Source organism: Numida meleagris, chromosome 16 (genome assembly GCF_002078875.1).
Source record: "Numida meleagris isolate 19003 breed g44 Domestic line chromosome 16, NumMel1.0, whole genome shotgun sequence".
Lineage (NCBI taxonomy): Eukaryota > Metazoa > Chordata > Aves > Galliformes > Numididae > Numida > Numida meleagris.
The window spans coordinates 6,245,881-6,269,563 of record NC_034424.1 but is presented as its reverse complement, the minus strand read 5'-3'; the positions used below and the strand labels follow the sequence as shown (position 1 = coordinate 6,269,563).

At 52.2% G+C, this 23,683-nt stretch overlaps 1 protein-coding gene and 1 long non-coding RNA gene across 6 annotated transcripts in view; one reads left to right on the top strand and one right to left on the bottom strand.

Annotated features, from left to right (window-relative positions):
• NTNG2 (netrin G2) overlaps positions 1 to 23,683 on the bottom strand; it is a 39,855-nt gene that overhangs the window by 8,255 nt on the left and 7,917 nt on the right. For 3 of the 5 annotated variants that reach the window (XR_002443623.1, XR_002443624.1, XR_002443625.1), the window contains exons 3-6: positions 14,987 to 15,630; positions 5,461 to 5,633; positions 3,816 to 3,842; positions 1,897 to 2,022 (exon numbers count right to left, since the gene is read on the bottom strand). Coding sequence is in view for 2 of the 5 variants with exons in the window: in XM_021413978.1 (XP_021269653.1) it covers positions 1,778 to 2,022; positions 3,816 to 3,842; positions 5,461 to 5,633; positions 14,987 to 15,630 (1,089 nt within the window). In the remaining 3 variants the exon portion in view is untranslated. Of the gene's footprint in view, positions 1 to 177; positions 2,023 to 3,815; positions 3,843 to 5,460; positions 5,634 to 14,986; positions 15,631 to 23,683 lie in introns of those variants that run through there. The other 2 variants (XM_021413978.1, XM_021413977.1) reach the window with 2 other exon arrangements.
• On the top strand, positions 123 to 11,398 carry LOC110406898. The gene is made up of 3 exons (XR_002443626.1): positions 123 to 179; positions 8,506 to 8,544; positions 8,938 to 11,398. It is a non-coding gene; the product is annotated as an uncharacterized LOC110406898 (long non-coding RNA).

Genomic DNA, 23,683 nt, shown 5'->3' with positions numbered 1-23,683 from the left:
GGTCACCTTTTTTTAATGAGGAATTTTCCCTGAGGTTCAGGTGAGTTCCATGCAGAGCCCCTCTGAGATCCTGTGGTATTTAAAGAAGTACTTTACATTTTGCAGGGGACCAGATTCCCACTATAAAGGGACAGTGACAGCTGCAAAACCCCAACCTGAATCTCCTTTCCTGCACAAAGGTAGGAACTGGGGGCAAACTCTACTCAACTCTCTTAAACCCTAAAGCAGAATAGGGCTGTGCATTGATTCCACATCACAGACACACCATTCTGAGGTGAGCCTTGGCAGTGCAGGAAAACACACCAGGGCTTGGATAGAGGCAAGCAGCTCAGCCCTGCCCCGGTAGAGGCAGAGACATGGTGGCTGTTCTGTGGCTTTCATTTCTTTATTTACTTACTATCTGGTGCTAAGGGGCAACATGAAAACACTATGACAGCACTGATTCTAGCCAGGGAGAAGGGATAACCCCCAAATGCAGGATGTTTTCCAGGTTGCTCAGAGCAGCTTGGCCCTTCATCCCCAACACTGCACGTTGTTGCCTCCCTGCCCACCCCAGATGGACAACACTAGCAAATCATACGCGAGATAGGCACTAAACACACCACCCACGTACACACACACAAAAAAAACCCAAAACAACAGGCCTAAAACATTGCTGTGGGTGAGCATGGATAAAAATCAGATGACCCCAAGTGTGTGGTGGGCAGGTGGTTCCCCATTGCTGCTGCGGATGTGGCGGTGATGGGAGCACTGGGTGGCCAACAACCTCCCCATGCATGTGAGGTCATGGATATGGGTGAGGAGTGCTTTTAAACAGAGCAGAAGATTGCCCAGAGTCCATGGGAGTTGGAGATAAGCCCCCAGCTTCCCGATTAGCCACTCAAGCAGGGTACCTCCCTGCATATAGCTATATTTGCATAAACATGTAATCAAGTTTCCTCAATCCCTTTGACTGGCTTCTGGCAGCTCCCCCAGACAGACTGTTACTAACATACTGTGGGTGTAAATCGTCCTCCTGGGAAATATCAGGCCCAGAAAGCATGGCAATGGGAGGAATGCGTGTCTAATTCCCCCATGAGAAGCTTAAAAAAAAAACGTCCTGCTGTTAAGTTTTATCTGCTCATTTCCAAAAGAAAAGTGAAAACGATGTCTCCTTGTTCACAGGGGAGGGGAGGAGGAACCCCGGGAGAAAGCACAAAAGTTTTCCTCCACGGGGTGATTACAGAAATTAGGAAGGGGTATTACAGGCGTGTGCCAGCTCCATTCTCTGCCCTCTATTTGTGCAGAGCCACTTGGGGATTGTCAGTGTGCACCAATTCTCTCTGAGCACTGCCCTTGAGCAGGCAGCCAGCCGGTAGTTTAGCCCTTGAGCTGGGACTTGAGGCAGGATTTGGAGAGCCAGCAAGGACAGAGCCATCCCCCTCGGGGAACTTGGGTAGGAAGATGAGCAAAACCTGACCTATCCTCTCCCACTGTGCCTTTTTGGAGGGGGAGGGGGAGAAAGAGGGGAAAAAAAGGGAAAACTGTTGCTTCCCTGCATCCAGTCCTGGCTTCTTCCTGCTGCCCTGATGGTAACAGAGCAACCACAAAGTGAGGTTGGGTCGTGAGGGGGATGCCAACCCGTTGCGTGGTCTAGGGCTCCAAGGTGGACCTGTAACCGCTGGCTTTGTGGTTGGAGGAACCTTGACACCTGCTCCTAATGCCCTTGGACTGAATAGGGGTAAAGCAAACCAGGGCTGCTCAGACATTGAGGGATGTGAACCTGCCAGGCTGATTTTTATCCATGTCCCCGCGTCATCCTAGAGCACAGAAAACCCACAGCAGTTCCCCAGCACCACCAGAGGAGCCAGGGTGGGAAGAAGCCAAAAAGGAGAGCGCAGGGAGCGTGGCACCCACCTGGCTGGGTGGTGGTGGAGGCAGGAAGGGGGGTGCTGGTGGTGGTGGGTGTGGTGCTGGTGCTGGTGGTGGTGGTTTTGGCGGTGGTGGTTTTGGTGGTGCTAACCCGCGGCGGTCGCTCAAACGCTATCAAAGAGAAGAGGTGGGAGGCACTTACTGCAGCGTGCAGAAGGGTTCTCTGCCCCCCGTTGAGCTGGTGACCGATTTCCCAGCGCGGTTACAACTGGGGCACTGGGAGGTTTCTGCGGATTAAGGCTTGGTGATGCTGGGAGCGCGTGCGTGCAGGGCTGGAGGCTGTGGCTGTATCAGCTTACCCTGTTGGTGCCGATATTAGCTTAAATACTTACAGCTCTGTCATAAACTAATTGCCCATTAAACTTGAAAAGAGGAAAAGAAAGCACGCCCTGTGCAGAGGAGAGAGCGGGATGGGCTCCTGCTTGCTTCCATCCCCGTGCCAGATGGCAGAGCCGTGCCCACCCCAGCACAGCTTCCTCCCACCGCCCCGAAGCTGCTCAGCACCAGCGACATCAACCTGTGCCACTGCAGTTTGTTCCTTTCCACTGGCATCTTCCGTTCACCGGGGTGAAGGAGCCGCTGTCCTGGCGTCAGCACAGCGCCGGGTGCAATGCCCATTGCCTGCCACAACAGCCGGGACCGAAATAACATGTGGAACACAAATTCCTGCTTAACTTACACCTGCTGCCCTCGTGTCCTTGTTTGTCCCACTGCTTCATGCAGATTATTGTGCTTAATTTCATAATAGCCCTGAGCTAGTTTAAATACTTAATTTAGGTCACTTCTAGTCTCCTATGCAGGCTAAATAATCTCTCCTTAACTGGCCTTGGATACAAATCCCTCCTGTCTGCTTTCTGCACATTGCTCTAAGCACACCCCCAGCTTCATCCTGGCAGAAAATTTTGATGGGAAACATTTTCCAGTGAAACAAATGCAGAGCTGAGAATGCCAGGCTGCGTAAAGGGGAAAAGAGTTGCCAAAATGTTTCTGATCAGAAAAGCAAAGAATGTTTTGGATTCGTAAAGCTTTTTTTTTTTTCTTTTTTTTTTAGATTACTTAAGGGAGACTTTTAGTTTCTATTTGAAAATTTTAAATCGAATTACTCTAAATATGGTTCATTTACCCAGAAAAAAAACTGTCCTCCAGTTTTCAGTTAGGTGCGTTCTTCTTAATTGCATTTGAAGTTATCTGAAACCACTTCTCTAGTTCTTTCCACTTGTCTGCAAACTGAAGAGCTCAGTATTCATTCAGCTCTAGGATTTGTTTCTTCTGGAGGGCAATTCTGAGCCACGAAACTCAGAGCCAAGATACTGCTTCCCCAAAACTCAGGGCTCTTTGATACCAAACTACCTTCAGCTTTGTTAAATAAGGAGTCCTATTATTCCATCAGTCTTTCAATAGAAATCCCTGCTGAGCTCTCCACTCTTTGCTGCAGACACTTCATAGACATATGTTCATATACATACACGTGTACGTACAGACGTACACATGCTGTATGTGTTTTTTTTATAGATAGCCCAAGGTGACCCAGCCTGGATGCTGTGCCAAATAATTCAAACCCAGCTCCTTCTCAGAGCAAAAGTCTGCAATGCTGGGGGGAAAAGTTCACAGCGAGCAGTGGTTTTTCTGAAGAGTCTTTTTTTATTTCCTTTCCGGCTGCCATTCTAACGAACCTCATGGGGGGAAACCATGCCAGAGGAAGAGGCAAAATGAGGCTGCTGAAGTCAGAGGAAGAAAATATAAGACTCTTTGACAGGACAGAAAATGAGGCACAATTAGGGAAGACTTATTGCCTGGAAAATGATAATGGACAGAAGACAACCATTTTTTTTTTCCTAGCGACATCCGCAAGGAGCATGCACCGAGGTGTTAAATGCCAGCATTTCAGTTATGTTTTTACTTACTGCCAAAGGCTGAGCCTGCAGCTGCACCTGGAAAAAACAAGGAGAAGCGCGGTCACTGGAAGCAGGAGATCAAACAGGGGCACAGCGCGGGAGCAAACAGCCATTAGTTGGCAGGGGCCTTGCTCGTAGTCAAATATGTCTGATGAGACATCTTAAAAGCTGCTTTGCTCAAAGCACAGAGGAGGCCAGCATTAGCTGTCCAGGGTCTGATATTGCACGCCTTTCTCCTGCCATAGAAGAACCATCTTGATCCTGGCTGATAGGTTTTCTGTTAATCTTGACCTACCATTGATGCCCAGTGAAGGACAAGCACATCTTTTGAGGTTCCCTGTGCTAAGTGCGGACTGCAGGGTCTGGACCAGCTCGTAGCATCCAGGCAGTCCTCAGCGGGAGAGAAGGTTTCAGTGCCTTTCCCTTAGGGGGCTGCAAAGCCATGAGATTCAAATCTGCCATTCGAATGCATAGAAACCCTTCAGCTTGGCACGAACACAGAGCAGGGGCCACTGGTGGAAGACCTCCAAGAGGAGAGGGGTATGGAGAACTGTCCCTCTTGCAGAGGAAGAGGATGTTGATGGAGGAGGAGGAAGCAACAGAGAGATGGGGGGAAAGAAAGAAGATTGATTGACAGATGGGAAGAGAGATGAATGGGAGAAACAAGAGCAGAGGAGAAAAAGAGATAGGAAGAGACACAAGGAACAGAGGGGAGGGAAAAGGAGAGAACAGCATGTCTGTGCCTGTCAACACCAGAAACTTTCCCAGTCTCCTTTGAAGCGATGCAGCCGCTTGGTGGTAGCTGACAAGCTCGTTCCCTTTCAAAGAACCTGCTCGTCTACCATCCCTGGCACACACAAAACATTCCCGTCACGGCCTTCGGAGCCTGGATTTCAGCTTTGATCATCTTAAAGCACATAAATCTTTCAAAAAATTTGGGGGGAGGGAGGGAAAAGATTCTCTTTGGTAATGCTCAAAGCTTCTGCTTGAAAGGCCAAAGGGGCTACTGTGGCTCCATGACATTTAAACAAGTCTGTTGATGTGGACTGGATGGAAACCCAGAAGAAAGTGGCCCATCTGTGATGTTTCCTGCCCCAATTCCCTGGCCCGAAGGATGGTGGGTAGACATCCTTTCTCTCATCTGCGCACCTTCACTTCTGTCACTGTCTTGCTGCAGCAATTGGATGAGACTGGAGCTGAGCAGAGGGACTGCAGCTCTCAGCGCTGCCTGTGACGCTGACAGACACAGAACAGGATCCAGAGATCAGCCAGGATAGTCATGGTGCAGCTCCTGCAGCTGGCGTTGCTAGGCTCATGGGCTATGGGGAAGCCAAGACTCTACTGTGGCCTAATAATTTTCTCCAAGGGACAATAATTTACATTGCTACAAAGCCACAAACTTTTACTTTGGCTCATACTTGCACAGATCTAAACAAGGTCATCCTTGGACTCATCACTCATCTGCCACCCACCAATAAATCCCCTTTGTGCCCACCTGGATCACCTCTCATTTCTCTGTGCATCAGGCCATGGGTAAATTCTCACTTCCCTTCTGAAAACTGAGTGTCCTGCACTGCTTTGAGACGGAGGAGGAGAAGATGAGAGCTTGCTCCCATCCATGGGCATTGTGCAGGCCAAGGTGCGGGTTACTTACATGCATTGGGGGACCCGTTGGGGAGAGGCAGGTAGGATCCTGCTCGCCAAGACCTGGAGCGAAAGTTCTTCTTGCACTTGCCGCAGTCCTGCCCCGTGGTGTTGTGCTCGCACTCACACTGGAGGCTGCCCTCCTTGAAGGTGCACAAGTTAGCGTGGAGGTTGCATTTGCACCTGGAAGAAGACAGGAGAGATGTTGGTCTTGCTGCACCTTGTCCTTGCCCCATTGTATTTGAAAATGTAGAGGTGAAGCTGGGTTGGTTACCCCTCTCCTGTTCCTTTGGTGGTGTTTTTTCACTGACCCCAGGGAATTTGGTGCTGGGGGTTATGATGTCCTGAGTGGATCTGCAGACTGCATTCCAGGATGAGAGATTCCTTATTCCTCCCACCCAAGCGTGGGAGCAGAGACCATTTCATGGTAAGACAGTCTCCATCCCAGACCCAGGAATGAGTCTCATACATTTCTGACTATTACAGAAATGCAGCTCTCAGCCCAGATGTAGGCTTTTACTTGGAGGCAGAGAGGACAGCTTTGTGTTTTCGGATGGTGGAGAGCAGTTAACACCAATGTGACAGTCCCTTGACCCTTGCCCAGTGTGCTCAATTCAAGAGAGTTTTCTCCTGTGGTGTGAAGCTGCACAGCACAACCCCTTTTCACTTTGTGCACTGCAACCCCAGCCCGGTGTGCCCAAATTAACGTCCAGGAAATGTTGCCATCAGAACCTGCCTTGTAGTCAGCGCCTCATTGGAGAAGGCAAAAACGAAAAACGCTATTCAGCAACCTGCAAGCATTAACAAACTTTTAATGAGCTGCAGGCCAGTGCGCAGGGAATAATTATCACCATGCACAGCAATTCCTGTTGCTCAGACTCGGGAGGTGACTTGTGCAGAGCACATAGGCTGAGCTCATAGCTCACACGTGGATCTGTCCAGCACCCAGCTCAGCCCATCAGGCAGAGGCTGTCGGTACCAAACACCCCGTTTCATTCTGGACAGTGGATCCCAACACACTGCAATAGTTTCTCACTGCTTTGTCCATGGTATAATAATGTACAACCTTAAAAGCAGAACCATTAGAAAATAGTGATGCTGAACCTAATGTGAATGAGTGGAGGAGGATGACTAGGAAGTGTTCTGCTTTGTAGGGCTACTTGCAGAGCCGAGGGAAATGGAATGCTTGCAGAGAAGCTGCAGGAAACATGGCCTGTTTCTTCTTGTGTCTGTCAGCCCGGGGATGAACAAAGTGGATGAGGCTGGGAGCTGTGCTCGTGTCCCTTCCTGGCTGTGGGCACCACACATGCCCACGAGCACTTGGAGCCCCCATAGAGGCTCCCAGGCACCATGCTGATGTGGTGAGCCTGCCTTTGCTGCCTCTGTTCATGCATGGCTGGATACACCGACCTCATGTATGATTTCTTTCTTTCCTCCCTCCCTGTCCTTAATTCTAGCAAACTGTGCTCAGCGGCTGAGCGTAAGCTGTGTGAGCAGCCCCATAGCACAGCCCTGCCTGGCTCCGGCCAAGCAGAACAGGGAGTTTTTCAGCCTCTAAAAAGAAAGAGGGGAACAAATGGTGCTCGTGGAGCAGGGGCTGATGAGCTTGGCGTGTTCCATTGGAGCCCAGAGATGGAGGGGTCATGTCAGGCTGAAAGCTGGCAGCCTCCAAGAACCCACAGTTCTGCAGTTGGAGCATGCTGTGGCTTTGGCTGGTTCCACACCTGGGGATAATGCATTTCAGCTGCTCTGTGCCCCTTGTGAGGACAGATTTCAGAAAAGCTGTCCCAGCCCTCACAAAGAGGTGATGCCTGGCCGTCGGTGCTGCAGAGCCGGGCTCTGAATTATTCAGCGTCCAGCGAACGTGGCCTCCTTCTCTCACTTCCGAATTAGCGAGCGGGAGGGGAGGAGGGAAGGAAACAGGCAGGGGAGTGGGTTAAAGCAGGTCAGAGCCTCACTGCGGCCTCACCGGGTCCTGAAGCAGAGCATCAGTGTTGGAGAGCCACAGCCACCTCCTCCCGCCCCTGCACGGTGCCTGTTCCTTTGCCAGCGGGCGCTGCTTTACCAGAGAAGAGCCTCACTCCTTAATTGGTGTAAACAAGGAAAATTAAAGAAAGAGCAAGCAGAGGTGGCCTCTTGCCCTTCTTGCCTGGCTCACCTATTTCTCACTGCTCAGTCCATCACCACTGTGCAGAAGTTTTGTTATCTAAAAGATCAATTTTACTGGGGAATTGCTTTCTGGCTTTGACCTTTGAGGATCATCAATCTAAGCAGGGAACTATAACCCCAGTGAGCTGACCCCGCAACACAGCGCTTCTCAGAGCAATCAATCAGGCTGCATTATTTAATAGCCAGCTGCTGGCCCAGGTTGCCAATCCCATTTTACCCCAGCGTTTCTGCATCCGGACTTCCCTGCTCTGCAGCTCAGCTTTAACCCCTTCCCCAGGCTTTCCTGCCTCCCCCTCCAGCCCAAGGACATGCTCCCACTGCCAGTCTGTGCTCAGCATCATTCCCCAGCCAAGATCCAGCTGGTGGAGACTGGAGAAAATGACATTAGCCTGGTCCCCTGGGTGGGAGCCACTCGTCCTGCTCGTCTCTTCTCTTCTTTCCCGGGCGTGCAGCCATCTCAGGAAAGAGAGGATGAAGGGAAAGGTTAGGAGCTACTTAGCAATGAGGCTTAAAGAGCAGCAGTGGGGCAGACACCTGCGCTCTGCAATGGGGAAGGCAGCGATGGCCCCAGTCCAGAACTGGCTCTGCTCTGCCTGCAGCACAGCGCTGAGTGCGGGGTGCTCCAAAGAGCTGATGGCTGTTCTTACTCTGTTCAGGTTGGGTACTAGGGAAAATTTCTTCTCAGAAAGAGTGGTGATGCACTGGCACAGGCTGCCCAGGGAGTGGAGGAGTCACCGTCCCCGGGGGTGTTCTAGAACTGTGGAGATATGGCACTGAGGGACGTGTCAGTGGGCATAGGCTGGGGTTAGTGTTGGGCTTGGGGATCTTAGAGGTCTTTTCCAACCTTCATGACTCTGTGTTTCTATTCTACAATTCTTCTTTCCAGTTCATGGCTCCAGAATAGCAGCGATGGCACCAGTTCTTGGTGAGTAATCAGAGCCCGTGTGTGGTGCAGCCGTGGTGGGTGACAGCAAACCCAGTGGGAACACAGCACCCTTGGTGACCTGGGGACACCCAGGTCCACTGCTGGCAGGTGTACACAGCTGCATTTTGCATTGCAAGCTCACACCGTGCCTCAGCAAAAGTTGCCAGAGCAACACTTGGCCCAACGCACTGCAGTTTGCACGACGGGGTATTTATGAGTTTATCCTTAGTGCAGGTCGTTCGGCTGCTGCCTTCCCTCCAAGTGATGCAGAGCGGTCGGAGGCTGCCAATGCCTCCACCAGGGAATGAGAAGGAGCTTGGAGAGCCAAGGAAAGTTTACAGAAAGTGTCCTTCCTTTTTTTCTTTTTCTTCTTCTTCTTTTTTTTTTTTTAAGCCGTAAAAGAGCAGCTCGCCGTCCCTGCATTTCCCCAAGTCAGCATCCTGGAGGTCACAGCAGCGAGCGGCTGGAGGCGTGCTGGTGCCAAGCCATCAGGCTGCGGGAGCAGGCACAGCCCGCGGGCTGCTGCGGGAAAGCAGCCACCTCCCCTGAGCTTTCACTACCAATGACTTTAGAAACAAGTTTTAAAAGACCTCTCAGCCCTTCCTTCCCTTCCAAAGATCCCTATGTGTTTCACAACCTCTTTTCCGCCCATAGCTGCATTTTGAAGAGCAGGAAACTCAGGGACATCTCTTTGCTCCTCTCCTTCCTGACCTCCTTGCTGCACAGGCGAGGACGTGGGGCAGCGGGAGCCATGATGGTGTGCCACCACCTCTCTTTCAAAGCCTCCCTTTGGTCCAGCCCACACTGGCATCTCCACCCTTTGCTTGAGGTGAGGATGCTGCTGCAGGTGGCCCAGGGTTGTGGTGCAGACCTGGTCCCCTCCTGCTGGCTCCCAGGCTCTTCTTATCCATGCTCTGGGCTGGCAGCAGTGCCCCCCTGCTCCCTTTCTGCTTACCCGAGCTGGCGTTGGGGAGAGATAGAACACAGCGGAAAGCTGCTAATGACTGCCATCCAAAGGAAGGATTATGATCGCTTTCCCCTGAATTGTTTGCTCTCACTGTAATTGATGAGCCTTTAATGAGTCTCAAGGGATGATGTGTTTGAAGGGAGCTCTTTCCTCTCCATCCCGGAGGAAAACGGTGTTTCAACTGATCTCAGCTCTTGGGGAAACATGAATAACTCTTCCCCTTTCTCTATTGTCATCCCCAGCCATGCTCACAGCACGCTCCAGCAGCTGCCTGGCCGCAGCTCACCCACTTTTTACCTGCTCCTTTGTGACTGTTTTGGCAGCTCAGCAAAAGCATGGAGCAGATCTGTTGGGCAAAGCATGATGAGCGCTCAGCTTGGATTGTTTCTGGCCCATCTGTGCGTGCAGAAGCAAGGAAAAATAGCTCCTAATGGCCAGACCATGTAAGAGGTGCTGTCTCTTGCTGAGGATCTCTTGGGCAGAGGGGGGCCAAAGGGGCCATGCAAACACAGAATGGGGCTCATTCATCTAGGAGCAGAGCAGGGAGAGTAACTGAGCTGTGGCTGAGGCTGAATAGGGAGGAAGAGCCATCTTAATGCTCTGCTTCTTTCAGTGCAAAGCAGGGAGAGAGGCTTTTGGGTTTTGCTGCTTTCTGAAGAGCCAAAAAATGAACAAGAAAAAGAAAAAAGCCCTGGGTTAGGTCAGAGGGACGTGCTGTGAGTGGCTCTTTTTCCTTGCGGGTTTTTGCTTCTGGTTGTGTGGTGGGGACTGATGAGTCCTCCCGGCGGGGAGGAGGCCCACTTGCTGCCCTTTGAAATGATTTGAGGTTTGGGTTGCAAAGAGGAGACATTTTAAAAGACGCCAAAATGGAGAGGATGCTAGCTGGCTGTTCCCATTCAAGAGGCTATTTGTTTGAAATAAGTTGACACTCACCAGCTGTCAAGATCCTGCTGACTGGTGGAGCATTGTTTACATTCAAAGCTGTCTTAAAAAGCAAACACAAAACCAAGTTTCCCCATTAGGGGGTCAGGCAGCAGAAGGGAGGAAGGGTGAGGAGGACATCGCAGGGATACATGACCGTAAATATTTGCAGAGTAATGTGTGTAAATGCTCTTGCTCTTTCTCCTGGAATGCAATAACGCCTGCAATTGAGTTCATTGGCCAAATTGGATTTGGGCTCCTGTAGAAGTCTCTTTATATTAAGTGCTTTAACATACATCACCTTCTCAGTCTATTGATGAAATTCTATTATCTACTCAGAGCCGGACACAACTCAGCAACAAAACCTGGGTGGAAATAAAAACCTTCACAAAACCAAGCAAGGAACAGGTAATGGGACCTGGGGCATCTGGCTATTGACAAAGAGTCAGCATGCCTATGTGCAGGGGGAGGTTTGTCCCTAACTGCCTGCCTCCCTCCCAGCAAGCTTCCGTGGGAGTAAAGCCCTTTATGAGACTCTAGGAAAGCAAAGCAAACAGTTGCTGCGCCTTAACTTAATTTAACTATATGACCAAGAGCAAGGTTTTGCTTGAACTGAAGCTAATTCCAGCCTGGGTGAGTGCCAGGGAAATTCATCCTTCCAGCTCTCAGGGCTGCCTGGCGCGGAGGCGAGGACGGAATGAGGACCGCATGGCACCGCTGGCGCAGGCTTGGCCGTCCTTGACACCAGGATGCTGTTACCTCTGGGGACCCGGTGCCTGGCTGCTAGGTTCTGTGGGGATGGAGCAGGGGCAGCATGGACTATGCTCACCAGGGTTTTTGTGGTCTTCCCAAAGGTGCTGAGTGTGGCTGGGGCTGTCTGTGAGCTGCTGGGTCAGTTCTTGGGGGAACATAGAATCACAGAATCATGAAGGTCGGGAAAGACTTCTCGGATCTCCAAGTCCAACCCCAACCTACCCCACCATGCCCATTGGCATGTCCCTGAGTGCCACATCTCCACGGTTCTGGAACACCTCCAGGGACAGTGGCCCCACCACTCTCTGGGCAGTTGTGCCAGTGCAGCACTGCTCTTTCTGGGAAGAAATGTTTCCTGATGTCTGGGTGGACATTGTTCTGGGGGGATGTTCCTGGGCACACCCAGATGGTGGAAGCCCATGCTTCCCCAGATCGTGCACCCCCAGGTCCCTACTGTCTCCCCTCCGCAATGCTGAAGTTGTGCAGCTGGTGGGTCCCACCTGGTCCTCACAGGAAGGCACTCAGTGGGGACACCAGCTGTTTTGCGAAATCTAAAGGGACTGCTCCAGAGTTTTGTGTCTATTGCATGGTGCTGCTCAGTGATGAGTATCGCTCTCTCCTCCTGCCTTTCTCCATGGACTGCTTGTCACCAGCAGGACAGACAGACAGAGCATGCACAGGGGCAGGGAGGACAAAGGAGAAAAATCTTAATAATCAGCCTGAAATTGATTCGCTTCTGCTCAATCTGATTTCTCCTAACTGGATCCATGTGTCCCGGCCATGGCACATTAACTTCAATTACAGCTTATTAATGTCTCTGTGATGGAGCGTGCCCCACTGAGCACTGCGGTGACTGACGTTATGAAGGGGAAAAGATTACTCCAAAGAGACATGATGTGTAATGGAAACAGAACCGGCAGCATTCGTCGCCCTCTGCCAGTCCCAGCAGCCAGGAAAAGCTCATTCACCCGCTCTCGAGAAGACGACCGAGCTCATTGCTGCACCAGGGAGAAGACTGGAACTGGATGATCTCTAAGGTCCCTTCCAACCTCAGTCTATGATTCTATGACTCTGTGACGAGTGGTGAGCAGAGATCTGTGGGGAAAAGCCTTTCCGCTTCCCTTACCCTCCCGCCTGGCACGCACGCAAGCACAAGTGCACAGGCCAAGGGCTTGCTCGTGTCTATTCCTGTCCTGACTCCTCTGCAGCTCCAGTTACTTTGCAGATCAATAGGGACAGGATGGAAGGAAAGAAAAAAAAGAAGAAGAAGAAAAAGATATCGAAAAGAAAGACAGTAAAAATAAACCATCAGCCCTGAAAGGAGAAATGCACCAGGCTGAGGTTGCAGGAGATGCAGACAGAGTGCGAAGCAGCAGCACCAGGAATGGAGCGAGAGCCCTCAGGACCCACTCCATTTTCAGACCCTGTCAAGCTCTCAGGCCCTCACCATCCTGGCTGACAGGAGAAAGGAAGGCAGCAGAGTCCTCCCCTTTCTCCCCATATCCTTTCCTCTTTCTCTGTCTGCTTTTCTGCAAAGCTCTGTGGGGTTGTGGTGTAGGGTTTTCCTCAGTGGGAAGCAGAAGGGTGAAGGATGGGTGTGCTTGGATGAGGTCCTGGGATGGCACTCCACCAGCATGAGGAACCACCTCTTGTAGCCTGCCCTGACAGCAAAGCATTCTGCTCTTCCCTCCAACTGGAGACGCGTGTCCCTCATTGCATGCCACAGACCATGACCATGCTCCTGCAATGCCATGCACTGCAGCCACGCACTGCTCCTCCTCCATCCCTGGGCTGCTCCCATCTGCAGGTCACCAGCTCCTCTGCACCCCAGCTGGGATCCTCTGGCTGTTTTTGCCTTTATTTCTTCATAATCATCTTCCCTCTCGTTTCCTGTGACCCCAGCGGTGAATCTCTAACGACACATCCCATCACTTCCACACACAGCTCACATTGATTTCTCCTCTCTCCCTCTTGATACCCCACCCCTTGTTGAACTGCACACAAGATTTAATTTGATCTTAGTCCCTGCACCGTAACTGGCTTTGCTTACAGCTCGAATTAGATTGCTTTCCAGAAAAAAAAAAACAAAAAAAAACCCCTGCTTGCTGGGACTGGAATAACCACTGGAGCAGAGTGAATTCACGCAGAGCTGCTCCACCTGATGCACTGCTTATCCACAGCTCCTCAGCAACGCAGCGCTGGGGGTTCAGCCCAGGACAGGCATCGACTCCATCCCTGTCCATCCAGACAGGTCACTCTGTCCTAGGGACCTGGGCCAGCAAACCCCAACCCCTCTCATCCAGAAACGGAGCACTGCAGCTCCCAATGGACCTTTGCAGTCAGACTGCGCTGGCCCAGCGGTGTGGGTGGATGTGGAGTCTCTGATGTCTCATAGAGGTTGTGCCACGCCCTCCCCGTGTTCCTCCCCTGTTCTATTTGACTCTTCACAAAAATCTGTTGGGGTTTTCTCTCTCAGAAGCAATCTCTGCTGCTATTAATAGGGTATGTGGTGGGGTTTGGACAGGGTGGGAAAGAAAATCACCTGACAGGCAGCAAGAGGCTGGGTTGTGGGAAATCTCAGCACTGCAGCCAGGAACTAGAGACTCTGAAGGGACACCTCCTGCACAAGACAGGCAGGAAAGGCAAAGTGATCTGCGGGGACAGGCAGCCATGGGCCACCACAGCCCCTACACAGCAGTAACAGCTCTATTTTACCACATATACTAAAGCATCAAGCATCCCAAATATGCTGCGGGCACAGCAATGAGTCCTTGGTTACCTGCACAGTGCCTTCCAAGCTCAGAAGCCAGAGGTCCTTGCAGAAGGGCATCAGATATCACATCCTCACTTACCACTTTCTGAGCTGAAAACTCTGCATCCCTGTAATAGCCCTAAGTCTGACCAGCCCCAATGTCTAACCACCCCCTCCAGCCCTTCCTGCCCGCTCAGTGCAGCTTTGCCACCAAGGAGCTGCCATGCTTGGAGCCAAAGGGAAGGCAGCGTGCTGGCCTTGTATCTCCCTTTGCCTGCTTTGTGGCTGCTCGGCCCCGCTCTGCTGAATCCGCTCCCAGCACCCCATTGCCCTTCCCGTCACCTCCCGCCAAAAGAAAGGGCTCTTCCATCCCTTCCTCTCCCTTGGAGCTCAGTCAAAGCCAGCCTCGGCGGCACCTGCGGAACATTTCTGCTTGCGAGACTCAGAAGCAAACAGTTTGGAAGCAATACAAACGGCTCCTCTGTCGCTGTGGAGATTCTTGTTAGCAGCAGTGGGTGATGGGGAGATTTTTCCCCTCTCGCCTCTGAGTCTCACACAAGCTGCATCCACAAGCTGGATGGGATATTAGCCATCTCGGCATTTTTCCACCTTACTTTGCTTTTTCGGTTGATGTCATAACATAACATATGGCATCGCGCAGAGAAACGAGAAATAAAAAGCAGGAGAAACAAACCCCCTCCTGCCCAGCCCTGCCCCGGAGCTGGTGCTGGCTTTGGCCTCACCCCAACACTTGCTGGCCAGAGCTGGGGCTGAGCCAGGATGATCCTGCTTGGACCAATGGAGTTTAATGGGGAGAGCCCAGTTCCTTCCCCTGCAGAGGGCATCCCTGGGGATGCTTCAGCCTTTCCCTGCAAGGACACATCTCTTTTATGACAGCAGTGCTGCCCTGGCATGGGAAAGAGAATATTAGAGGGAGCAATGCGGATCATCTACCAGTTGACATCAATGCTGGTGGCTTAGTTCTGCATCAGAAACCCTCTTCTCATCCCTCCAAGAAGAGATATCCAAAGAAATATGGTGGCCATTACCTGCCGGTGACTTCGATGTTGGAGACGGCGTAGAAGTACTTGTAGAGGTTCTCCCTCTGCACGTAGGTGCCCCCCAGCGCCGGTCGCAGCAGCCTCATCCTCAGGTCAGTCACGGTGAAGAAGTCCTTGAGTCCCTTGGCGCTCTCCATCCGGGTGTACAAGTTGTCCATGTTCTTGAGGTCAGGGCCAGCGAAGATGGCGAAGCGGTCCCTCACCTCGAAGCGGACGGTCTTCTCCTTTTTGGAGCCCGCCCAGCGGGAATACTCCTCCGTGCAGAGGACCCTGTTGGCACTGGTGGTGGAGAGGTCCCGGACCCTCCGTGCTGGCATGCTGAAGGCCTCCATGCAGTCATCTGCGTAATACTGGTACGGGTGCCAAGTCCTCCCGTTGTCCAGCGACTTCTCCAACATCATGATGGTGGGACGGCCGTACTCAAAGGTGATCACGATGTCGTCCGTCAGCTCGATGCTCTTGTTCCAGGACAGAGTGATGTTGGCCAGCAGCGGCTCTGGGTACCGGCGCCATGTCACGCTCTGCCAGTACGTGGCCAGCCCCTCATCCTCGCTGTCGAACATGAGCTTTGGCGGGTGGGCCAGGTCTGGGTTGGAGGCATCGCACTCATCACTGCACAGGTACGGATTCTCCTGGAACAACAACAGTGGTCACCAGAGAAGGCAACATGTAGGCATCCCAGCCAGACCCTACTTGCCCCATTCCTTTTTTTTGGTGTGTCTGGCAAATGCTGACTGCTCGGCTGAGCTGCAGTATTGGAGGCCTGGCTCTGCATGGAGCCTCTGCCCTAAGGGTGGCTGAGCTGTTTCCTCTGACAGGCCCTTTGGGAAAGGGCCCTGCAATTTGGCACTGGGGTGATTTTCATAGAAAGCACTTTCCCTGAGACGGTCTCTGAGAAACTTCATTTCAGCTTGGCCAAGTTACAAGCCCATGGAAGGCCATTTTCACGCCTGCTTGCTTGCAAGAACAAACGGCTCAGTCCCCAGATGCAGCTGCACTGTGCACTTCCATGTCTCCAGTGGCTCCTGACACCATCCCCAGGCTCTGTGGGGCCCAGCACCACTGTGAGAGGAAGTCCCATCCCCCATCCATGCCCAGGGCTCTGCAGAGAGCAGACCTTTGTGCCCATGCCCATGGGGACAGGCGCTTCCTGAGGTGTGGTGCAATGGCTGAAAAGGTACAGCCATCCTGTTCTGCCCACTGGTGATATGTGCTCATGTCTCCTTTTGCTCATATCCCCATCTCCTTGTATCCCCATGTGCTGAACTGCACTGAGAGTGCACTGTTAAGGTCATTCACTCCAAAGTGTTAAAGATTTGGATGCACGCATCAGGGTTATCTGAGCTGCTGGGTGTATTGCTCATGAATGTGCCAAAGCTCTTTGTGACAGGCTGGGGTCTCTCCTGCCCTTCAGCCCCTGTAGGGGTGTGTTATAGCAGGCATCAACCCCAAAAATCCCTGCATGTCTCCACACTACAATTCTTTGCATACAAAGCATCTCTTTGCTTCCCTCTCAGACCCAAACCTGGGCTGGGTGTGCACCAGGCTCAGCTGCAGCCAATGCCTTGTCACACAGGAGGTGATAAAGCAGCTGGAGCTGACTGAGGCTGATGCCTGGAGGTGAGCAGACTGCAGGGTGGTGGGGTCTGGTCATCCTGAGCACAGCGCATTTGCAAGGTAAGGCTGAGAGCTGTTTTGTGGAGAGATGCTGCTGTGCCTGTGGTCCTGGCTATGGGCTCACTTTGAGCTGTGAAACTTTTGAGGTCCCAGGTGCTCGTGGTCTGCTTTTAGGGTGTCCAGCATGTGCCCTGGGCAAAGCAGAGAGTTCATAGCTCCCATAAGTGGGTATTCTCAGGTGCAATGTGGGAGATTGCACCTTGAATGTGGACACTGATGTATGGCACGAGGTGCTTTGGAAAATCTGGTTTTTGCCATCTCCAATTGGGCTACCAAAAGTACTGGGGGCTATTTAGGGCTGTTTGCATCCTGAATGTGTAAAATGGGTTTTTCTGCCTTGCCAAGGCTCAGAGACATGTTAGGTGTGAGCAAGTAGAGGCCACAGCACTGGGAAGCCTCCAAAAGCTCCAAAGGGCATCAATAATTCTGTCTTGTGAGCAGTGCTCAGGCAGTGTGCTGCAAGGCAGCTCCTTGAGCAGAGCAGCGAGCAGCTGAGCTGTGTGTGAGCACTGGGCTCTCTGCAGGGCATGAAGCAGCAGCTGTGGGCAGAGGGGTGCAAGTGTAAGCAAGGCCCTGGCTACTCCTGCAGGTAGCCAGGGCCTTGCTTGGTGCATGTGCATGGGGCTGCCAGGGGAAGCAGCTAACAAAAAGAAGCACTGTTCCCATCCCAAAACTGGGGAGATGCTGTCTGCAATGGGGGGTGTTGGCTGTGGGCTCTGAGCTGTGCTGGGTCCTCTCCTGCTGCAACATACTGTGCTGGAGCAGGGAGTAAAAGAATTAGGTATTGACATATTTAATATGCTCTCCTGACTCGTCACGTTCAGAGGAATTGTTTACCTCTGCTAATGAGACACAGCTTCCTGCTGGGGGATGCGGCTGCCGCTTAGCACAGCTTTATGGTGGTTGATGGGAAAGGAAGAAAAATGCACCTCAGCTGAAGCTATGGGGGCTCTGAGTGCGTTTCCTGTGCTGAGGCAACATATTGTGCTGCAGTATGCTTCTGCTGCAAATGTGGTCATACAAATGACTTAATAGGACAGCCCTGAAAAGGCCATCCCGATGCTCCTATCGAGGCTTTCTCTGAAGGCTTTCAGGTGGCTGGGCTGCACAAGGAGAGGTGGAGTGGCCGTCCCTGGAGGTGTTCTGGAGCTGTGCAGGTGTGGCACTGAGGGACATGGTGGATTGGGGTTGGACTCGGGGATCTGAGAGGTCTTTCCCAACCTTAATGATTCAATGACTTTGCAGTCAAACCACAATGACAAAACCCGACCCAGAGCTGTGGGGATGGATGGTGGCATGCAGTGGGGCAGGTTTCCCAGGATCAGCAAGGGGAAGCAATGGGGTCTGACAAATGCAGTGCACCATGGTGCAGGCAGTGAGGAGCAGAGCCCATCTCCCATCTGCTCATCCCAGAAAACAGGGACTGGAGGTGTACCACCCCTGCTGGCTCCTGCACACCCAAACCTGCACATGCACACAGCTCAGCAGACAGTGAGCCCAAAAAGGTCTTCAGGCACCCCGGGGTGTGACACGTGGCTCGATTGCTGCTCAGCTGTAACAGGGCGAGTGTGGAAATAACCTCTAAGTGACAGTGCTGGAAGTTGGGAAGAGCCTCAAAAGCCACTGGGTGAGTCATGCCACCATGGCTTCCTCTGCTCAAATGAAGTGTTCCTTTTTGGTTTTTGGCTTATTGAAATGTCCTTCCTCCTTGGGATGCTCGATGTGCTTTCTGCCGGTGGGGTGGTTTCGAGTCAGCCGGGAGGGCAGGGGGGAGCGGAAACAGATGGCCGTAATTTGGCTGCTCTGCCGGTCCTGGTAAGATCAGTTATAGCTCTGTTGAAACAATTCCAGGTGTTATTTTAGAATCTGGTTTCCTTATCCAAGCCATGTGTCCTCCAAAGAATCTGTCCAAAGTCTCAAGATATTTACGTCTTCAATCTAAAAGTCAGAATGCATTAGCTAGGGAAACTTGGTCTTCGTGCGCTTAAAATAAAGCAGCTCACTTAGAGTCTCACACTATTAAATCAGTTGTGAATGTCCTCACGGCAACTGGATGCTGCAGGTCCCCAGCTCTGGCTGCTCTTTTCTTGTGGGTGCACCAAGGAGTGCTGCAGGATTGCTTTGCCTGAGCTCAGCCCAACCGGGCAAAGCCCTGGGGAAAGTGGCAACAGCTGAGGGCAGGTTGTCACAACCAATGGCACCATGGCAAGGCTGTGCTTCCATGGGACAAACAGCCTGGGGGTAGAGATAGGTGTCCCGTCGGGGGCAATGCGTCTAGAGATGCCCCATGCTGGTGATGGCAGCCCATGGGTTTCATTTCCCATTTGTTCTCTGCAGAAATGCTGCACGAGGATCCTTCTGAAGATGAGAGCAGGGATTGGCTCCTAGGAGGATTTCTTTGGAAACAAGATGTGTCAAGGCACAACAGGAATCCAGGGTGCTGCAGCAGAGCTGCTCTCTGCCTTGCCAGGAGAGAGGGAATGGGAAAAACAGCCCCAGTCAAAGCCCGCCTGCTTTCTAGGGCTCTTAATGAGCGCACAAAGTTGTTTTGCTTTATTTTCCTGGCAGATAATGCCATTTTTAAGCCTCATAGCATGAAATTATATATTTTTGTAGGTGAAATTACTTGATTAATCACTAAGCTGTTGAATATTTTAAACAAACCAGACATCTGTTGTGAATGGTGGAAGCTGCACAGAAATAAAGCTGCAGATTTTAGTAGATCTCCATGCCAAAGGGAAGTGAGAAAGAAATTACAACCACTAGCTGCACCATGAAGAAAAGCAGAAACAATATTAGTAATATTAAAGGGGGGGGAATGAAAAATAAAAGGACAATGTGAAAGTTTGTACTGCTCTTGTAACCCAGTGTGAGCTTTCAGCTGGTTCCTTGCTCAGGGCACCCCATGGAGCTGTTGCTTTCCTGGGTCTCCTCTGCTCAATTAAGTTGGTGCTCAGGTCGAGGCCTTTGCTAGAACCCTGGTCACCCTGCGATCAACCTGGCTCTAATCACAGCCAGTGTCCTAACAAGAGTAATAGCAGTGTCACATCAGCTTGGAGTAGCTCCAGAAATTGAAACTTTGTGTTTTCAGCTGGAGTTGACGAATCCTTGGCTTTTCTCTAAGAAGATTTTTATCTGAGGGGAAAGAAGTTAAACGCATTTCTTGGGTAGAAAGGTGCATGCTGTCGTGCAGTTTTCTCATGTGTTCCTCCTTACACAGTATTTTCCCCAAGAACTGGCTCTCAGGAAGCTCTCAGACCTTGTTTGACTCCATGCTTTGTGCAAGAGCAGGGGATGGTTGGGCAGCGTGACTGCCCCTTCCACCACTAGCAGCATTAAAGACCCTGGGAACAGGCTCCAGCTCCCTGTGGGCTGTGCAGATGGGACAGCCTCTAGCGAACAGGTTCACCCAACAGCCAGCAGTGCTGGACTGAAAGTCACCTCCACCCACCTGGTGACAATCCTCTCCCCGCCGCTCTCCTGACATCTTAAGGAGCTCTCAGGTGCATCCCAAGGTCTTTCCGCTCCCCGCAGCGTGCCTACTACCCTGTCTTTGATTTTCAGCTTAAAGATGAGCTGATTAGGTTCACAATGTCCCCGTGTTGCCTCGCACGGCAACAAAGTGCTGGGGTTGGTATCAGATTTCCAACCGACCCTGCAGAACGACCACATCGGCAAAATCCTGGCGTGCACCTGATTCCTTGCAAATGTCCCCACCATGCTCTGATGCCACCGAGCTGCGGGTGTCCTGGAGACCACCTGTCACTGGTGGGACTGGTGGAGGACAGGTCCCCGACCCACGGTGGCCCTGGGTGGCAGCAGATGGCCCAGGAGTGCTGATGGACAGCTCCTGCTCGGCATCTGCTGGGGGTGCTCGCGGTGGGCGGAGGTGACATCTCTCTGTCCTCATCTCTCAGCATGCAGATACCCAGTTTGATTTCGTGGCCCCCCGTGGAGCACAGCGTTGGGTTTGTTTGTGCAGGAGGCTGTGGGATAAAGCTGGAAGGGCTGCGGCGCATTTGTTGTTTCGCTGTTTACGCTCGAGTTCTCCGATTAATCCCCGGATTAATGGCCCCATGCGCTGCTCCCTGCGGGCAGGCGGCCCCATCCCAGCCAAGTGACAACTGTCCTCGTCCCCTGCACTGACACAGGGTTAAACCAGCTTTCTGCATGATGTGTGCATCGAGTGACTTCCCAGTTTTTTCTTTCAATATCTATTCCATGAAGCAACTGCTTCCCAACCAGAATCCCATTTACACGAGGGAATACATGGGGCTGTCCTAAAGCCGTTATTGGGTGTTTCCACTCTCGCTGCTCTTGACCCGGGGGGTCAACGTCTGTCTGGAATTATGGAAAGACACAGTGATTTTTATGATCAAAAATAACATTGGTGGGTAATTAAGTCTTATGCTTCAGGGCACAAACCGTAACCTGCCGGTGGCCAGGATGGGACTCCCAGAGAACTGGAACTGCTCACTGACAATTAATTTTCACTCTATTTGTGGAGGCTGGGAGGGATCAGAGGGGTGAAACAACCGTAATTAATTTACAGCGATTATTTCCAACAGCTGGCAAGTGGCATAACTCAGCAGCAGCAATGTCTGGGAGCACAGAAACAATTGAGCAGAAATTACGAGGTGCCTCTGGAGCAAAGCAGCCCCGTGCTTTTTTGGGCTGCAGGCAGTGGTGACATTAAGCCCTGTGTCGTAGGGGCTGTAGGTGGCCCTTGGAGGACAGAGCTTCTTGGCTTCAATGTGCTGTGTCCTGGTGCCAGGATCATTTTCCCATTGTAAAATGATGGGATGGTTTCCATTGGCTGTGACACCAAAGGAAATCTGTGCTCTGGTGCTTATCCCCTCTGTCCTTTCCATGGGTTTAGGGGCAGGGGGTTTGGAATAATTTCTTCTGTCCCATTAATGCTCATCTGAGATGCTGGATTGTCCCTTGGACTCGGGCAGCCCCTGCTCATGCGTCTGCAACAACATTGCCCAGCACTGAGGCAGACAGAAGGAGGGTGATGCATAGTTGGGGGATAAGGGGATGCAGGGTGCATGGGGAGCTCCTGAGCTCATCCTGCAATGGTTACCCCACCCCTGGTGCCTGCAAGGGGCTGTGTGTGGGGCTGTCGGCTTGCTGCCTCCCTTCTCCTAGCTGCCTGCAAGGGGCTCTGATTAGAACAGAGAAAGCAAAAGGGGAGAAGAACGTCCTCGCTAACAAGCAGTTTCCTGTTTATTAGCAGGTAAAGACTGAGCTGGGATGAATTATTAATAGGGTGGAAATGGGGTCCCTCCACAGATCTGTGCTAATTCTGGCTCGGCCGAATGTCACTCCCTCTTCCTCTCCGCTCCATCTTGCAGTGGTTGGGGGCATCGATTTCTCCCTCCCTTCCTTTCCACCCTCTCAGATCGCAGGATGTCAGAGCAAGGTCACCCCTGGGCATTAGGACTTGCGCTGCTCGTGGTGTTCAGGATCCCATGAGTCAGCAGAATACATGCGGGAGTTGGGATCCCATGAGTCAGCAAAATACACACAAGGTTCAGGATCCCATGAGTCAGCAGAATGTGCGCAGGATGTGCCCGGCCTGATGCCTTGCTGCGTGCTCGGCTCTTTCCTTTGGCCAGGAGCAGACACGCTGAGCAGCACGCTCCTTGCTCAAGGCTCTGGTGCTCCCTTGGGCCCATCTCTCTGCAAGAGAGGAGATGCAGCCCGTGCTCACTGTCTGCTTCTCCCCTTCCCCCTCCAGTCTGTTTCTGAATTCCAGAAGCATCTCATGCTTATTTCAGCCATGGTGTAATGCCAGACCAGACAGGCTGTGCAGTACCGCTGCACCCCATGTGGGGAAACTGAGGCAGGCAGGGGGTGAGGAGAGGGGTATAGCGTTACCCAGCAGGTCCTGGGCAGCTGAACATTAGCGGTTCCTCAACTCAGCCTTGATGTGAAGAGCAAGGAAACTTCAGCTCTTGCCCCATACTCTCAGAAAAGTTCCCCATCGTCTGCTCAATACCCCAGTGAGAAAAGGGTCTGCACCCAACTCTGGACCGCAGGAGTGTGAGCTCCAGGAAAGAGTGGAAAGGGAGTACCTGGAGGGGAAAGCAGCTGCTGCCCTTTGTGTACCAGGGCTGACCCCTGTCCCCTGCCCATCCTCAGCAACAATCACACAGACAAAAATCCCTTCACAGGAAGCAACGGCCAAAACATCCATTAACATGACCAACCTCAACCACCTGGCTGATCTCAGCCCGCTGCAAGAGTGTCCCATTGCAGGAGGCCCCCAGCACAGCGCTGGCATTGCAGCAGTGATTGCAATTCCAAACCCACAGCATACCCCGAGCAGCCCCAGCTCCACTGCAGGGTCACCTCGGACCCAAACCCATGTGTGCAGCCCAAATGTGGGTGATGCGAGGGTTAAGTGTTGCATGGAAAATTCCACTCCTAAGCAGATAATCTGTGCTGGGCGCGTACACGCAGCGCGCAGCCTGGCCTCCTCCCATGGCATCATTTGTGAACGCTCCTTCGTTCTGACCCGGTAATCCCTGCTGAGCTGCAGTAACCTCACGCTGCAGAGCGGGGCCAAGCTCACTTTGGGATGGGGCTGCACTGTTGCTCCTTTGGTGGGTTTGCAGATTAAGGGGTGACCTCAAGCATGAGATCCACCAGCAAGGTGTGGAGCTGGGGGCCCTCAGCCTGCAAACGTGGGCACACATGCTTGGATGCACAGGTTTAACCCTGGTGGCTGCTTTCATCTTGCCTCTGAACTCCATGAGTTGCAAACTCTGCTCTTCCCAGGGCACACCCCTGGCAGGCTGTCTGCAAATCCAGCTGCCCCATTCCTCCCTGTACATTGCTGCAGAAAGGACTGTGTGCACAGCCAGCCCCTACCAGCAGCACGGCAGCGACCTGTTTGCTGGACCCGGAGTACATTATTGATTCAGGATTCAGAAAACACTTAGGAAGTAGGAAAAGTGTCCTGCTCTCTAAAAGCCTGAGCGCCTTGCAAGCTCAATACAT